The sequence below is a fragment of the Grampus griseus genome, assembly GCF_964374135.1.
Source record: "Grampus griseus genome assembly, chromosome: 1".
Taxonomy (NCBI): Eukaryota; Metazoa; Chordata; class Mammalia; order Artiodactyla; family Delphinidae; genus Grampus; species Grampus griseus.
Genome location: NC_139017.1, coordinates 127,354,305 through 127,370,008, shown reverse-complemented (window position 1 = coordinate 127,370,008; position 15,704 = coordinate 127,354,305). Strand labels below are relative to the sequence as shown.

Sequence of the window (15,704 nt, the reverse complement as noted above, 5' to 3'; positions counted from 1 at the left end):
GCATCCTCTACTGGTTGACTTCAAACTTAGGGGTAGAAGAATTAACCCAATGTCCTCTTACAGTTACTCTATAAATCTCAGTATTCTCATTTTATAGAAGGGATAAAGTTTTGTAAGTCTTAAATGAGGTAAGGGATATACATCATGTAACAGAGTGCCTGACAGATCATTGATTCATTGCTGCTACACAAGGCTCATCTGCTGCCCAGCAGATATTAAGAGAGCATTATGCCAGTGAAGTCATAGCTGAACACATATTAAATCATATATCCTACCTGGGTTTTGAGAGTGGAATTTATTCCTTAACTTGTTTGATTCTAGTTGTCTGTTCCTAGAATAGGTCACTCTCACTCCAGGAAGAGCCCATTAGCTTGATACTTACAAATTAGGAAGTGACATCTTACTACAGGGAGCTAAAGGGAATTTTATCCCTTGACCAATAATGAGAAATTCAAACCCAATTATATACGTGTGCCACTCTGCGTGGTTTTCATCACATTCACTTCACACCTGTGAGGAATGTGAGATGCCTTTGGGAAATTCCTGGAATTTGGAGTCAGAAAACTTGAGCATGAGTCCAGCCTTATCATTTGCTTGACATTGGGCAAGAAACTTGGCTCTCTGAACCTCAGTTTTGTTGTCTGTGGAATGAAGATAATATCGCTTCTATCTGACAGGGAGATATTAAGGATCAACTGAGGTATTCTTTATGAAAGACAACGGTAAACCCTGAAGAAATGATACAGTATTAATATTATTGCATTTTTGCTAGAAACCTCAGCTGCCACTTTGTTCTAGTATCCTTGGTTCATTCACAAACTTTTTCTCATTTCACTACATCTGCATCTAGTTTCTGACAAGTTGTTGACAGGCAATTTTTCAGAAATATTTTAGCTTCACAGGACAAGGTATGATAAGAGTTCATTTTTTGTCATGCTCAGTTTCTTCCCTTTTTAACTTTCAGTGAGCCAGAGACCACTAAGAACACAAACAAAACTAAACAAAACCTGGTCATTGAGGTTTTCTATTGTTCACCTTAATAGCAGGGCCCCCTGTCTGGTTTTGGTCCACGAATTCACTGAATATGAGCACAGTGCATTCATGGGGTATCTCCTATGGTCCAGGCATTGTTTCACCACTCATCTATTAGTCTGTAAGCTTGGCTGACTTATTTTATGTTATTAAGACGCCCGAAGGCCCAAGGGGCCCTTGCTTATAGTGTTTATGGTTCATCCAACAGGTAAATCCAGAGTTCTCTTTTGTCCACAAAGAAGGGATTATTTATGTGTGGTCAGAAATCCTTGGGATCCATTGTTAACCCTGGAGGAAGTTATAAGGCTAGGATGGGTCTGTAGAACAGCCTGTGAGGCAGGCATCATCCTGATTTTTCAAGTATTTGGCCTTGTAAGAGTGACAGCTCTTCAGTAGTTGTTGAATGGGTGAACTCATAGGACAAAGAAATACCTTTCTCCTGTTGTTTTCTAGGTGCCACCTTTGACCCATTTGGAGCACCTGCTAAACCATCAGGTCAGGATTTGCTGGGTTCTTTTCTGAATACAGCCAGTGCTTCCAGTGACCCCTTTCTTCAGCCTACGAGAAGCCCTTCACCTACAGTGCATGGTAAGGAAGTATTTTATATTGTGTTCAGTGGAGCATGGTTTTCCACAGATAGCAGGAGGTGCTCAGATATAAAAGCACCCTGTAGGTGGGGTTTTTCTGGTTTTTGTTTTTTTTGGAAAGCTACATAATGCATCTCTCTTTTGAAAATTAACAGTTCACATTAACATATTAAAAGCTCTGAGATATTTTACAGTAAAGAAGTCTACTTAACTTTGTTTTACTCAGCTTTCCTAAAATTTAATTTGGAATTTTTTTTTTTTTTACATTAGAGCTACATGCACAGAATTATAGGACATCATTAATTGTAGCACATTTCTTTGTTTTATGTACTATTAAGAAAGAAGAAAAAACACTGCCACTTTTAGTTGATTGGAAGGTGCATACTAGTTGAAGTCTTTGAAATGTGAAAAAATGAGTCCTAGGTTAATAAAAGGTGATACGATGGACATTTCACAAAATTAATATTCCACAGAACAGGTTAGAATACAATATCCTGGTATATTAGACTAGCTCTAATATGAAGCCACTAACCACACGTGGCTTTTGAGCACTGGAGATGTGGCCAGTCTGATTTGAAATGCACTCTAAGTGTAAAGTGCATACCAGATTTCAAAACTCAGTACAAAAAAAAGTAGAATATCTTCTTAATATTTTTATACTGGTCACTTGATATAATTTTTTGAATATATTGGGTTAAATAAAATATTTTGTTAAAATTAATTTTACTAGTGTCTTTTTAACTTTCTTAATGTCACTACTAGAAAAGTTTTAAATTATGCATGGCCCACATTATATTTCTGTGTTAGAGACTTAGGCTGTGTAGAAAGAATCGTAATCACATCCATTTGTAAGAGCGAAAAGGTATCACTTAGGTAACACTGATTAAAACCAAAGCTCTTCAGTGAAGGACAGATGACTTCGAGCTGGAAAACTGAAGCTCATTCCTGATGTTGAAGGATATTGAACATCATTGGCCTCAACCTAGAGGACGATGTATTTGTTGTTGAAGGCACCCTGAGTCCCCTTGGAGAATGCAGTCCAGTCATCAGCTTGACTTCGTGGAAGCCATGCAAATGCAAAAGGAAGATGAGTTGTGCAACACTGGTCAAACTGTAACGGCCGAAAAGGAGAAAGCAGTCCAAGAACAACCTTTATGGGTGATTTCCTGTTGGTCTTAAATCTGGAACTATTTGAAGCGGGTCCACAGGACAACATACAAGAAATTCACCTCTGACCTTTAAGTAGTGCCCGCTTAAAAGAATCTCCTGTTTGGAAGTTGGCTACCCTGAGAGGCAAGACGCAGGCAGCTAGGTTAAAGCTGTTGTTTTTGTTCACTTATTTGAAGTGTAGGTTACGCCATTGCTCAAAATCTCCGTGCCTCAATCAGCATGGAAGCCAAAGTCCTTGAAATGGCCTATGTAGGCCCTTTGTGCTCTAGCACCCAGGGCTGTGACCTCCTTCCCATTCTCTCCCTCTTGCTCACTCCATTCCAGCCACACTGGCCTCTCTGTTGTTGCACTGGTGTCCCCTCTTCCCAAGACATCGACATAGCTAATTCCTTCACCTCTTTGGTCTTTACTCAGCTGTCAGCTTCTCGATGGGGTTTACTCTGACTGCCCCATTTCACATTAAAACCCATCCTCCTGCTTCTCTGCATTTTCCTTTCCGTTGTACTTGCCAACTTTAATATACTCAATAATTTACTTACGTGTTGTTTATTTTTGTTGTCTTTCTCTCCCCACTAGAACATGAGCTCACAAAGGCAGGGATTTTTGTTCGTTTTGTTTATGAATGTTTCTGTAGTGCCTAGAAGAGTTATTGGCACACGGTAGGTTTTATCTATCTGTCCTTCCATATAATATATAAATATAAAATGAATTGTAACTTTTTCCTATCTAAGTCTCTTCGATGCATAATGATAATGTTAGTAAGGTTATATATTTTCCTGACTTTAATACTTTGAATTTACTGTTTTCATATGAGTACTACCTTTTATGTCCCATGGGTATGGATGTTCATACTTTGGCATGGCAGTAGTGGACTCAGTTCTGTCTTGTGAGCATGTTGGAAGACGTTTATAGCTCAGTTTCAGACAGTTAGCACTCCTTCGTTTTGTGGCTACACTTCTTATTTTGATCTGTGCCATGCTGGTGAGTGAAAGAATTTTCCACTATCCTTGATGAGAAGGGAATTACTCCACTGTTAGTGGGTCAGTTACATCCTCTTCATATACAGGTGAGACTCAGGTGTCATATTGGGAGGTCAGATTGCCCACCTTGGATTTCTACAAGGCACCGTCAATCTCTTCTGAGAATCAAGAAATATTGCCTTTGAGTTTTACAAATATTTATTGAATATCTACTCTGAAGAGAATAATCATTTGGGGCACAATTTGAGAAGAAAAACTAAATAAGTAACCATAATAAAAGGCAAAATAGAAGTTTAAAATATTGGGTAATTACTGGTTCATTTGTTTATTCCTTTCTCTCCAGCAGATTTTAAGTTTCTTAAGGAGAGGTACTGTGTCCTTAAGCTCCCTGTTCTCTAGTGTGGTGCCTTATGTGTGGTAGGTGGTAAGGATTTGAGGGTTTGATTAGTAATAAGGTTGAAGTACTAATTCCTAGTTCTGCATCCTAGTTAGATGTAAGACTAAGGTCAGAGTTTACAGGAAATCAAAGAGCAAATGTTAGTAAAATTGTCTGATTTCCACCTCAGTTTTCATGGATTACTATGGAAAAAGGGAAGGACTGTTATTTTTGATAATGGCATGTTCTACTTAACTCAATGATGGGAAGGTACACAATGTCTTCATTCGTACTAAGCAAACAAAACAGGTAAATGTAAGGCTTGGTAAAGCTAATCTTGGTCCTTTGATGATCCTTTTGGTGGCGGTGGGGGAGTGTGTGTTGTATCTTAAATCCTACTTGCAAAGTTATTTTAGTATTTGTGTTGTACTCACTGATTTAATGAACAGAACCTAGAAGAGTCTTAGAAAGAAATTCTGTCTTATGGCATCCTATTTCTTATTTGAATTTTATAGATGTAGAAAAAAACTTACTCTACCAGTGTGTACTCCTCTAATATATCCCATTCTCTTTAGCTGAACATTTCTTTTAAATTCTACATTTGGAACTTCGAGAAGGGTCAGAATGATCTATTTTGAAGCTGCAGTGAGTTTTTTTTTTGAGTGACAGTATATACATACCTGACACCAGCATGGTGGGTGGTATCTAGTCAGTCCCCAGTACATGTTCTGATTGACTCATCATTCTCCATTCATGTCACAGCGGAGGAGAAAACAACATTTCAGTTCTAAGTTGCCCGTGCCTCTCGTACACTTGTTAATGCCAATTCAAGGCAAATTGAGTTTAAGTTTCATTTCACTATTTTTAATTGCCAGCCGACTTTGTGTTAAGTGTAGAGATGGGACACACAAAGATGAATAATATAATTTTCACAGTTACACAGTTCACAGAAACTCACAGTTTATTGGAGACAGACATATGCACCGTTATAATTCAAAGCGTAGTTTTGAGGTAAAATAAAAGTGAGCCAAAGAAGGAACAGAGACAGTTTATGGCTTCTACCGGTGCTCATGTAAGTAACCATAGATGAAGGCACGAAATAACAATGTTGCAGAATGTGGGGAGAGCTCAGAGGGGGAGTTGAATCACCTGGGACCTGGACAGGTCATGAGGCCTCATGAGAGGGAGAGCATTTTCCTGTGTGAATTCAGAAATTCTGAATTCTGGATTCTTTTTTTTTACATCTTTATTGGAGTATAATTGCTTTACAATGGTGTGTTAGTTTCTGCTCCATAACAAAGCGAGTCAGCCATACATATACACATGTTCCCATATCTCTTCCCTCTTGCGTCTCCCTCCCTCCCATCCTCCCTATCCCACCCCTCCAGGCGGTCACAAAGCACCAAGCTGATCTCCCTGTGCTACGCGGCTGCTTCCCACTAGCTATCTACCTTACGTTTGGTAGTGTATAACAGAAAAGTGGATTCTGAGCTATGTTGTCCTGATTCTTTTTCTTCTCGTTTGCAGCTTCTAGTACACCTGCTGTGAACATTCAGCCAGATGTTTCAGGAGGTTGGGACTGGCATACTAAACCAGGTAATGGTCAGCAGATTAATTTTGTGCACACTTAACCGGTTGCCGAAGCATAATCCTTTACCCAAGATGAAGTGAGTACGTACAGAGTGTTAAGCCCACCTAAGAAAGTTCCTAAAGGCTCACAGTCTGGTGGAGCTTTTCACATTGCCCTTGATGGCATGGTTGTGCTGCATGGTATATGGTATTTAACTTGTCTAAGTCTCATTTGCTAAATGCCTTGACAATAAATTGAGTTAGACAAATCTGGATTTATGTCTAACTCAACCGTTTAGAAGCTCTTGGATTTTTTACAAGTCTTAACTTCAGTTTTCTTCTCTGTAAAATGGGGTTCCTAATTCTTGTTCCACACAGTTAAGTGAAATAACTTATGTGAGATTTTCTGGCATAGAGTAGGTGTTGCATAATCTGAATGGTTTTCTTTCTTCACAAAGGACTTGTTTGGGGGCTGGATTTGTCTATAATAAATAAATTCTCTTTCTGATGGCTAGTATTGTATTTCTTGAGAGCCATCTTGTGTGATTGTTTCCTGATGCTGTGCAAGTTACACACATACACACACACACACACACACACACACTTTATGTTTATCACAGAACCTTCTAAAGCAGTTGCTGTTTCTTTATCTAACCAACGAGAAAATATTGAAGTTAAGCAACATGCCAAACGTCACTCAGCTAGGAAGTGGCAGAACCGGAATTCAGGCCTGACTCCAAATCCCATAGGAAAGAATGAAGTCCGGTGACATGTGAGATAAACGCTAGACGTAATAGTTTGCAGGGGTGGCCAGGAAATGACGTATGGTTTCTCTGTTCCCTGTTTCTACTCCAGGCCACTACTCACCTAGTAGTCAGGGAAATAAGTCTAGCAACTCCTAACACATTTGCAAACCCTGTCCTAATTTGCCTTTAGAGACAAGGTGAGCAGTAGCTCTGGATTTCTGAATTTCAGAATTCAGCCTTGGACAACTAACTCATTTTCAATGACCTTATTATTTTTTTCAGGAGGTTTTGGAATGGGAAGCAAGTCAGCTGCCACCAGCCCAACAGGCTCGTTGCATGGTACTCCCACCCATCAAAACAAACCCCGGACTCTGGATCCTTTTGCCGACCTTGGGACATTAGGTATAAATGTAGCAGGTTAAGATATAAATAAAAAAAAATAAAAAAAATATATAAATAACATTTACTTATGGCTACCAAGCCTCAAATCTAAATCTTTGGTGTTAAAATAAGCTGGTATTGTTACCTGGGATCTAAAATCGTGTGTATTTTTAAGCTATACTCTAAAACCCGAGATTGACTTTTTAAAAAAGGAAGCAGGCTTCAGATATTGGGTTGGAACTAACCTCTATTAATCCGTTTCTCTAATGACTCATTTTGAAGTAGTAGCATAAATAAAGTTAGAACTTCCAGGAGCATCTGACAATAGAGTTTGGCTGCAGCAAAAGTAATGAATGTGTAGAAAAACAGAGACATGAGGCTGGTCAGATTTGTGCCAGGTAGGGCCAGCTGTGCATAGGCCTTACTGTGAAGTTGCTAGTGAGATCCCCGTACTGTCCCCCTCTTCTCTCCATTGGCGACAGTGCTCTCGGGTCCGTTTCTAAAATTCCATACAGAAAATAGACTCTCTTTATAGTATATCCAAACTGTTTTTCATCATGTGTTAATTATTGTTATAAAATAAGTGTTTCATGAGGAAGTAATTTTGGAAACACTGGGTTCGGTGGATTTGGGTTACTGCAAAAACTTCTGAGAATCAGCACTCATGGTGATGCATCCCAATAGGGGAATACAGTGTGCAGGGTTCTCAAACTATTTCACCAAGGAACCTTTCTTCAAGGAGTAGTTCATTGGACTAGTGTGTTCTGAAACCTTTTCTTCCTCCTTCCTTCTCTGGGCAGTACAGAGTTGTTAAATAAAGGTGGGGCAGCCCTCACACGAAGGATTAAATGAGGCACGTTGATAGTTTAGATTCTCTGAAAGCCCTCCTGAGGCATTTAGAACCAAATTGTCTGCAGGGAATGAGAACGTGACTACCTTTTTATTTTTTGCCAGTAGTTACGTCAGAATCTTGACCTTTTCTTTTATACCCTTTAGACCTTTTTTCCTTTTAAGAACTCTCAAAATTATTTCTCTTTTTTATATCTTAAAATAAACTTCATATTTTAGAATAATAACATCATATGTAACAGGCAAAGTTCTACTTCAAATAAAATCTTATCCACTGTGCATTTTTTACCCATTTATTCATCCCACAACTGTTTACTAAGTGCCTTCTACGTGCTAACACTCCTTTAGTAAAAACCAACCAACCAAACTAACAAAACCAAAACAAAATTCCTGCTTTTGTAAGGCTTGTATTCTAGAAGGGGAAACAAATACTAAATGAATAAATATATAATATAATGTCAAGTAATAAAAACAATTAATGTTTATTTGGAGGTTTTACTAAGTGCCAGGCTCTATTTTAAGTGCTTTACACATATCATTTCATTTAATCTTGCCAATTATCTTTTGAAGTAGGAACTGTTATAGTCTTCATTTTTAAATGAAGAAACATGGACACAAAAGTTTAAGTAACTTGCCCAAATCACAAGGTTTCAACACCATGAAGTCTAGGTCTGGAGTTTGCACTATAAGCCCCGTGCAGAGTGCTGTGAAAAAAATAAGGCAGAAAGTGATGGCGAGTAGGGGATGGGCTGGGGTGTTATTTTAGATATCAAGTGGTTAGGGAAGGCCTCTCTGAAGAGGTGACCTTTATAGGAAGCTCTTTTAAAAACTCCAGCATCGTGTCTTGCATCTGGTTGTCATGTCCTTTTAGACACCTTTAACCTGGAATCATTCCTCAGCCTTTCGTGACATCGATACTTGAAGGGTACAGGCCAGTTGAGAACGTCTCGATTTGTTAACTTTGATCACTTGGTTAAGGTGATGTCTGCCAGGTTTCTTCACCATAAAGTTACCATTTTTCCCTATAGTAATTAATGAGTAATCTGGGGAGATAATTTGAGACTGTTCTATTTGAGAATATCCTGTCCTCCATCTGACTTGTACCCAGGAGGTTTTGGAATGGGAAGCATTCATTTTAGCATTTCAGCATTCATTAGTGATTCTTGCCTAAAGCAGGCATTACCATGATATCTGCAGAATTGTGATTGTCTGATTCTGTCCTTCTTTCTATGTATATTAATTAGCATTTCACTCTAAGGCAGAATCTCCTCTCTCTCCATCCCCTCCCCCCTTCCTTTCTGACTCCCTCCCTCTCTCACATCATAACAGACTAGTGGATTCTTTTTGGACTCAGTTGGTTATCATCTATTATTGTCATTATTTAATGTTTACATTGTCCCACATTTAGTTTGTGAAAGCTCCTTTGTTCTGGCTTCTATATCTTTTTCACTTGATTCCATCATTTTTGAGAACTTTCTTTCTTTATGGCACAAGATGTTCTAGGCTTATCTTGAACTTTTTACACCCCAGTCCTGGAATCAGGCATTTCCAAGAATCCTCATTCCTTTTTGTGGGGAGTGGTATTTAGAAACCAGAATCTGTTCTAAGTATGTTTTTTGGTACGGGGGTGGGTGTCATTGCTCTGCCTTTCAGGAGATGGAGATAGGTGATGTGTGGATATAAATACATATATCAATATATAATTCCATCCACTACCACAGGGTTCTTCCTTACTTTCCCCTATTCCATATGTGTATCTTCCGTTTCCTTGGATCTCAGCATTAATAGACAACAAAAATAGTTTCAGAATAGCTGCGTCCGTATCACTGCAACAGCATACCTACTAGGAGGAGTTCAAGAGTTCTTTGTTGTTTTTAAAATGCAGTAATTCTTAAAAAACTGCTAGGGAAACTAGTTTCCTAAATTTCCCCATTTTTCAACTCACATAGCTCAGGAAAGGTAAGTGACTTTCCTGACAGGTATATAAGCAAGCGCTACACATTAGAATTTTTGACTCTTAGGTAATTGCTTTAGAGTAAAAATTAAACTTCCAAATTATATAGCTGCAATTTTTCAAAAAAGGTAGTATCCTTCTGAGAACTTTAGGTATTTTCACATTGAACAGTTCTGATACCAACACTGTAGTTCTTCCCATAGATATTCTGACTTAATTGGTTTGGCTGTGGCTTGGTTATAAACAGTTTTTAAAGCTCCCCAAGTGAATCTAACGTACAGCCGAGTCTGACGACCACTGCTTTTGCTTTTAATGAGGATTGCAGTGACCTCTGGGTTTAGCTACTGCTTTGTATTTCTGTCAGCTCTCCGCTTCGGTGGCATTGAAAATTAGAATTGCTAACCATGGGTAGAAGATATTCCGGAAGGGTAGACATCAGAAAGTCCTACAATGTTGATGAACAGTTTGAGATCAGAGTCAGCGTCTGCCTGTTCACCACTGTATCTGCAGCCTGGCGTGGAGAAGATGCTCGATAGTGTTTTATAAAGGAACAAATAAATGACAGTGTGGTGGGAATATGGAAGTATTTTTTAAGTTCTTCAGGTCTTTCTGTGTTATTGAATTTTTAAATAATAAACATATATATATTCAGAAAGAAGATAGTAAGCATCCTTAAAATATAAAATGAACTCCCAGTGCAGAATGCAAACCCAGCCTAAGGTATATGTTGATGCACTGTTGGCAGAAGGGCCCAGGGGCTCACAAAGAGGGGCTTCGTGTTCTGAGTTAGACACTGACAGCGATGCCTACCTGCAGAATATAACCCTGTCATTACTTTTTCCTATTACCAAGTATTTATTGAGCCCTTATGGTGTCCTGGTGCATGCTGGGCATATGAAATTGCATTATTTTAAAATAACGTCTCTTATTCGCTTAACTCAGGGATTGTGAAGAACTTTCACGTAGCCATTGTGCCTTCATGATATACCTGTGACTTAGACATAGTTCTGATTTCACAGGTGACAAAATTGAGGTCAAGGAGATGAGTTTTTCACTGAACTGCAGAAGAGCAAGGATTCTGTGTAGATGTTTTTCAGCTATATTCCCAGTGCACAGTATCTGGTACTTAGTAATGCTCAACAGATACTGATGAATGACTCTATGAATGAATGAATGAATAAGTGCATGCAAGAATGAATGCACGAGTGAGCAACAGAGCAGAGACTCAAACTCAGAGTGACTCTGGGTCCGATGGTCATAACACAACATTCCTAGTAGGAAAGGAAAGAGGAGCCCAGATCAGAGCAGAGGAACAGTATCTATATAAAGAAGACACTGTAAGTAAGGGATGAGTTGTAGTGAAAGACTCAGAGATTTAGGGAGGGATTAGGGATTATGGCTGCAGGAAATGAACATAACATGTGGAGCTAGGAAGCCCATAGTCAAGCCCCAGCTCCATTAACTAGCTGTGTGATCATGAGCATATCAGTATACCTCCCTGAGCCTTGCTTTCCTCATCTTTAAAGTGGGGCCAGACTGTGGAAAACAGTATGGACATTTCTCAAAAAACTGAAAATGGAACTACTATATGACCCAGCAATTCCACTCCTGGGTATATATCTGAAAAAAACAAAAACACTAATTTGAAAAGATACATGCACCCCAATGTTCATAGCAGCATTATTTACGATTGCCAAGATATGGAAGCAACCAAGGGTCCATCAACAGATGAATGGATAAAGAAGATGTGGCATATATATATATATCATGGAATACTACTCACCCATAAAAAAGAACAAAATTTTGCCATTTGTAGCAACATGGATGGACTCGGAGGGCATTATGCTAAGCGAAATAAGTCAGACAGAGAAAGACAAATACTGTATGATATCACTTATACGTGGAACCTAAAAAATACAACGAACTAGTGAATATGACAGAAAAGAAGCAGATTCACAGATATAGAGAATAAACTAGGCGTTGCCAGTGTTGTGGAGTAAGGGAAGGACAATATAGGGATGAGGAAGTGGGAGGTACAAACTACTGGGTGTAAGACAGGCTCAAGGATATATTGTACAACACAGGGAATAGAGCCAATATTTTGTAATAACTAAATGGAAAGTAACCTTTAAAAATTGTATAAAAATTTAAAAAAATTGGGCTTCCCTGGTGGCACAGTGGTTGAGAGTCCGCCTGCCGATGCAGGGGATGCGGGTTCGTGCCCCAGTCCGGGAAGATCCCACATGCCGCAGAGCGGCTGGGCCCATGAGCCATGGCCGCTGAGCCTGCGCATCCGGAGCCTGTGCTCCGCAACGGGAGAGGCCACAACAGTGAGAGGCCCACGTACCACAAAAAAATAAATAAATAAATAAATAATTTTTAAATGGTAATTTTGATAAAGAAAGAAAAATAAATAAAGTGGGGCTAGTAATACTACCTACTTCTGAAGGGTGTTGTGTAGATTGAAGGCAGTAATATTTAGAAACATGTTTTATAATTTCTGAAGAGCTATACAAATGTTACTTTATTATCACTGTTGTTTTGGAATTGGTACCTGAAAGGGTCCCTGTAGATCACCATGTTTCAGCTTCTCATTTTACCTCTTTAAACATGAGCTACAACTGGTCTTCGTATTTTAGAAAAAGCCCAGCATATATGCAGTGAGTACTTAAAAGTTAGGAGTTACAGAATCAAGATTCTACTTAAATTCCCAGCACAAAGTAATATTTCCTAAAGCTCGAATAAGATTCTTTGCCCTATTCAAGGCTGTCAGAATGTTAGCTGTGTTTACTCTCCTGCACTGAAATGCAAGTAGTGTGAAATTGAAACCTATTTATGAAATTTCAAAACCTCTTGGTTTACTCATGGGCACTAACCATGCTTGTATTTATAACAGACCATGAATAATCCTGCTCATTGAAGTTTAAGTAGCACCTTCCTGAGTGAATGTATTTTGTTTTATTCCCTGTTCTTGTCGTTTGATAGTTTTTACTCCAGTGAAGTAGAGTCTGCTGAGAGGATGGGACGGAGGGCTGGGATGGCGTAGTGGAAGAGCCAGGGCTCTTCTGGCTTGGAGTTAAAGACTTGGACTGAAGTCCCAGTTCTGCCACCTTCTGGCTGTGTGACTTTGAGAAAGTCACTTAACTACTCTGAGCTATAGTTTGTTCATCCAAAGAAAAAATGGGACTATTAATACATACCTAAAAGTGTCATTGTGGGGATTAAAGGAAATATATGACTGCAATTTATTTAACTATTAGCAAGGCTAATTGTGCCACCAGTCAAGGGAAGTTCCACTGACGTCACTGTAAACAGTAACTTGAGACACAGGAGTTAGAGGCTACTCAAAATAGCATTACCTTCTTTCTCGCTCTCTCCTTTTTTTGTTGTTTTTTTAATTTGTTCTGTAGGTGGTTCTTCATTTGCCAGCAAACCCTCCACACCAACTGGATTGGGTGGAGGATTTCCACCTCTCAGCTCGCCACAGAAAGCATCTCCCCAGCCTATGGGTGGAGGGTGGCAGCAGGGAAGTGGCTACAGCTGGCAGCAGACACAGTCTAAGCCACAGTCCAGCATGCCCCACTCCTCTCCCCAGAACCGACCCAACTACAACGTGAGCTTCTCATCTGTGCCTGGGGGCCAGAACGAACGTGGGAAAGCAGCAGCTAACTTGGGTAAGGATGACGGTATGGAGGCTGGCTGTAGGGTACCCAAATGTATGTATGTCTGAAGAAGGAGATAGAAAGCAATTCTGGTAGTTTCTGAGGCAGTCTTTGAATTGTAGAGACAGAGCACGATCCCTACACCAGGGTGGTGCCTGGAGCTCCAGGTTTCACCAGGCTCCTGACACAGATCGCTTTGTGAGTGCTGGCTCACCTGTCTGTCTCTCTCCACGCTGAGACCAATGCCTCATTGTCATTAGCACCTAGCAGAGCGCCTGGCATGTAGTAGGCACTAAATGGGTATTGAATGGATGTGAGTGGAGGCGTGGTTGCATCTTGAAGCTGTCATTCCTTTGGAAGAGAGGGTAGAAGAGGAAGGTTGGGAGCCTTTCAAGCACTGTGTTCACATTTGCTCTTGGACCCCATTTAGAGGGGTGGACGTATCTTGGACGTTTGGTCTTGCTTATCCTCTGGTTGGGGGATGTTCCTGAGATCATTGGGTTTCCTGTGATGGTTTTTTCCTCTCTTCTGAGAAGAAAGTTACAAGAACACAAAATGGCCCAACAGCTAAGGCTGGAGGATACCCTGGATGGGATTCTTCCTTTTTCAAATGGGATTCTTGATAGCGAGTGAAAAATAATATATTTTGGATAGCAGGGATGGTTAAACTTGAGTTTGCTAAAAGGCCTGTTATGATATATTTTACATTTCAGTTGATTTGATTATACCTAAGAATGAAACGTTTAGGGACATGATAAGGAAACAGGCCTTCCTATGGAACATGGAAAATGAAATTCTACTTTTCCTGGTAGCTGTAGCTGACATTTATTGAGTGCTTATTATATGTCAGGTGCTATTCTATGCAGTTTTCGCATATTATTTAATATAATCTTCCCAAACCAACCCCATGTTGTAGGCAGAGGTCAATAATTTCCTAAGTCCATACAGCTCGTAAGTGACACAGCCAAGATCTGAACCAGGACAGTGTGGCTCTAGAGCCCCTGCTCTTCACCGCCACACTCTACTGCATATGACACAGGTGACTTCTCACAATACTAACATGACAGGGACCCTCTTATTGGGAATACAACATCATGTTTGTTCTTCAGTTAGCAGTGGATATTCCTGGATAATTCCATAGAGTCACCTGGCTTCCCCTCCGTTCTTATTTTGAGTAGATGTGGGGTGAATGTCTTCAATCAGCAAATATTTATGGAGCGTCTTCAGTGTAGAAAACATTGGGGATACGCAGCGAACAAGACAGACAAAATCCCTAGTCTCAGAGCACTCACATTTTAGTGTGTGCGTATGACAGTGTACGTTCAGAATGCCTTACAGTATAGAGCTGGCAAGTGGGTTTCAATTCCAACACTAGCTTTGGTTGAAGGGCATGGACTGCATGTACTCCTGTGTTTTGGTTCTGTTTTGTTTTAACAACAAACATTTAAACAGCCAGGCACTGTTCTAAGCACACCATGCCTGGTTGACAGATGAGGAAATTGAGGCATGGAGATGGCAAGGAACTTGCCCCAAGATCACATCGCTAATAAGGGCAGAGCTAGAATTCAAACCTGGAGAGTTTGTCTCCAGGGTCTTTGTTCTTTGCTGCTATGCTAGGCTGCTTTTCCAAACAGACTGATAAAGATTGTGAGGCTAAAACCAGACTTGGGAAAAAAGAGCACTGTGATGGACTAAAAGTGTCAGCTGAGTGTGGGCAGGAAAGCAGTGGCATGCATGGATTTCAAGTACCAAAACCCAGGTCTTGGTCCCATCACTGATACTAACTAGTTGTGTGACTGGGGTCTGGGGGGCGTGGGGGAGGGAGCAGGGGGTAGAATCATGAATATCCTCATCTATGAAGAGACGGAACACTGGATATGGAATTAGACTTAATCTAGCAATCCCGCCCCGAGTCCAAGCTTTGCCATGGACATGGTATATGATTCTGAATGATCTCTTAAGTTCTCCAGACTTTACTTTCCTCATCTGTAAAATGGACATGACAGGGTAATTGAGAGGATTAAGGGCTTAGTGCATGTGAAAGCACCTTGAAGACCAAGTGTTGTGATATAATGATATGATATTATGTTTCAGAGTAAAAACCATAATAATTTTTAAAATATGTTGCAGAAGGGAAACAAAAAGCAGCTGACTTTGAAGACCTACTCTCTGGTCAAGGTTTTAATGCTCACAGAGACAAAAAGGGCCCTCGAACAATAGCTGAGATGAGAAAGGAGGAAATGGCTAAGGAGATGGATCCTGAGAAATTAAAGGTAAGTGAGCCTCTGACCCAGGGTGATTATTATGTGTGTGGAGATGTCAGTGTGGGACTAACCTATAGAAGGTGCCGTGTTAGGTTTCTAGCATCCACTTTATTTCATTTGGTTCCTATAGCTGT

At 40.0% G+C, this 15,704-nt stretch overlaps 1 protein-coding gene across 1 annotated transcript in view; it reads left to right on the top strand.

Moving 5' to 3' along the window:
* The window catches only part of DNAJC6 (DnaJ heat shock protein family (Hsp40) member C6), a gene marked incomplete at both ends in the record, with an annotated part of 91,031 nt that overhangs the window by 71,662 nt on the left and 3,665 nt on the right, over nucleotides 1-15,704 (top strand). The window contains 5 exons of the mRNA XM_082658697.1: nucleotides 1,486-1,620; nucleotides 5,673-5,741; nucleotides 6,743-6,862; nucleotides 13,055-13,318; nucleotides 15,437-15,579. Coding sequence (XP_082514823.1) covers nucleotides 1,486-1,620; nucleotides 5,673-5,741; nucleotides 6,743-6,862; nucleotides 13,055-13,318; nucleotides 15,437-15,579 — 731 coding nt within the window. The remainder of the gene's footprint in view (nucleotides 1-1,485; nucleotides 1,621-5,672; nucleotides 5,742-6,742; nucleotides 6,863-13,054; nucleotides 13,319-15,436; nucleotides 15,580-15,704) is intronic.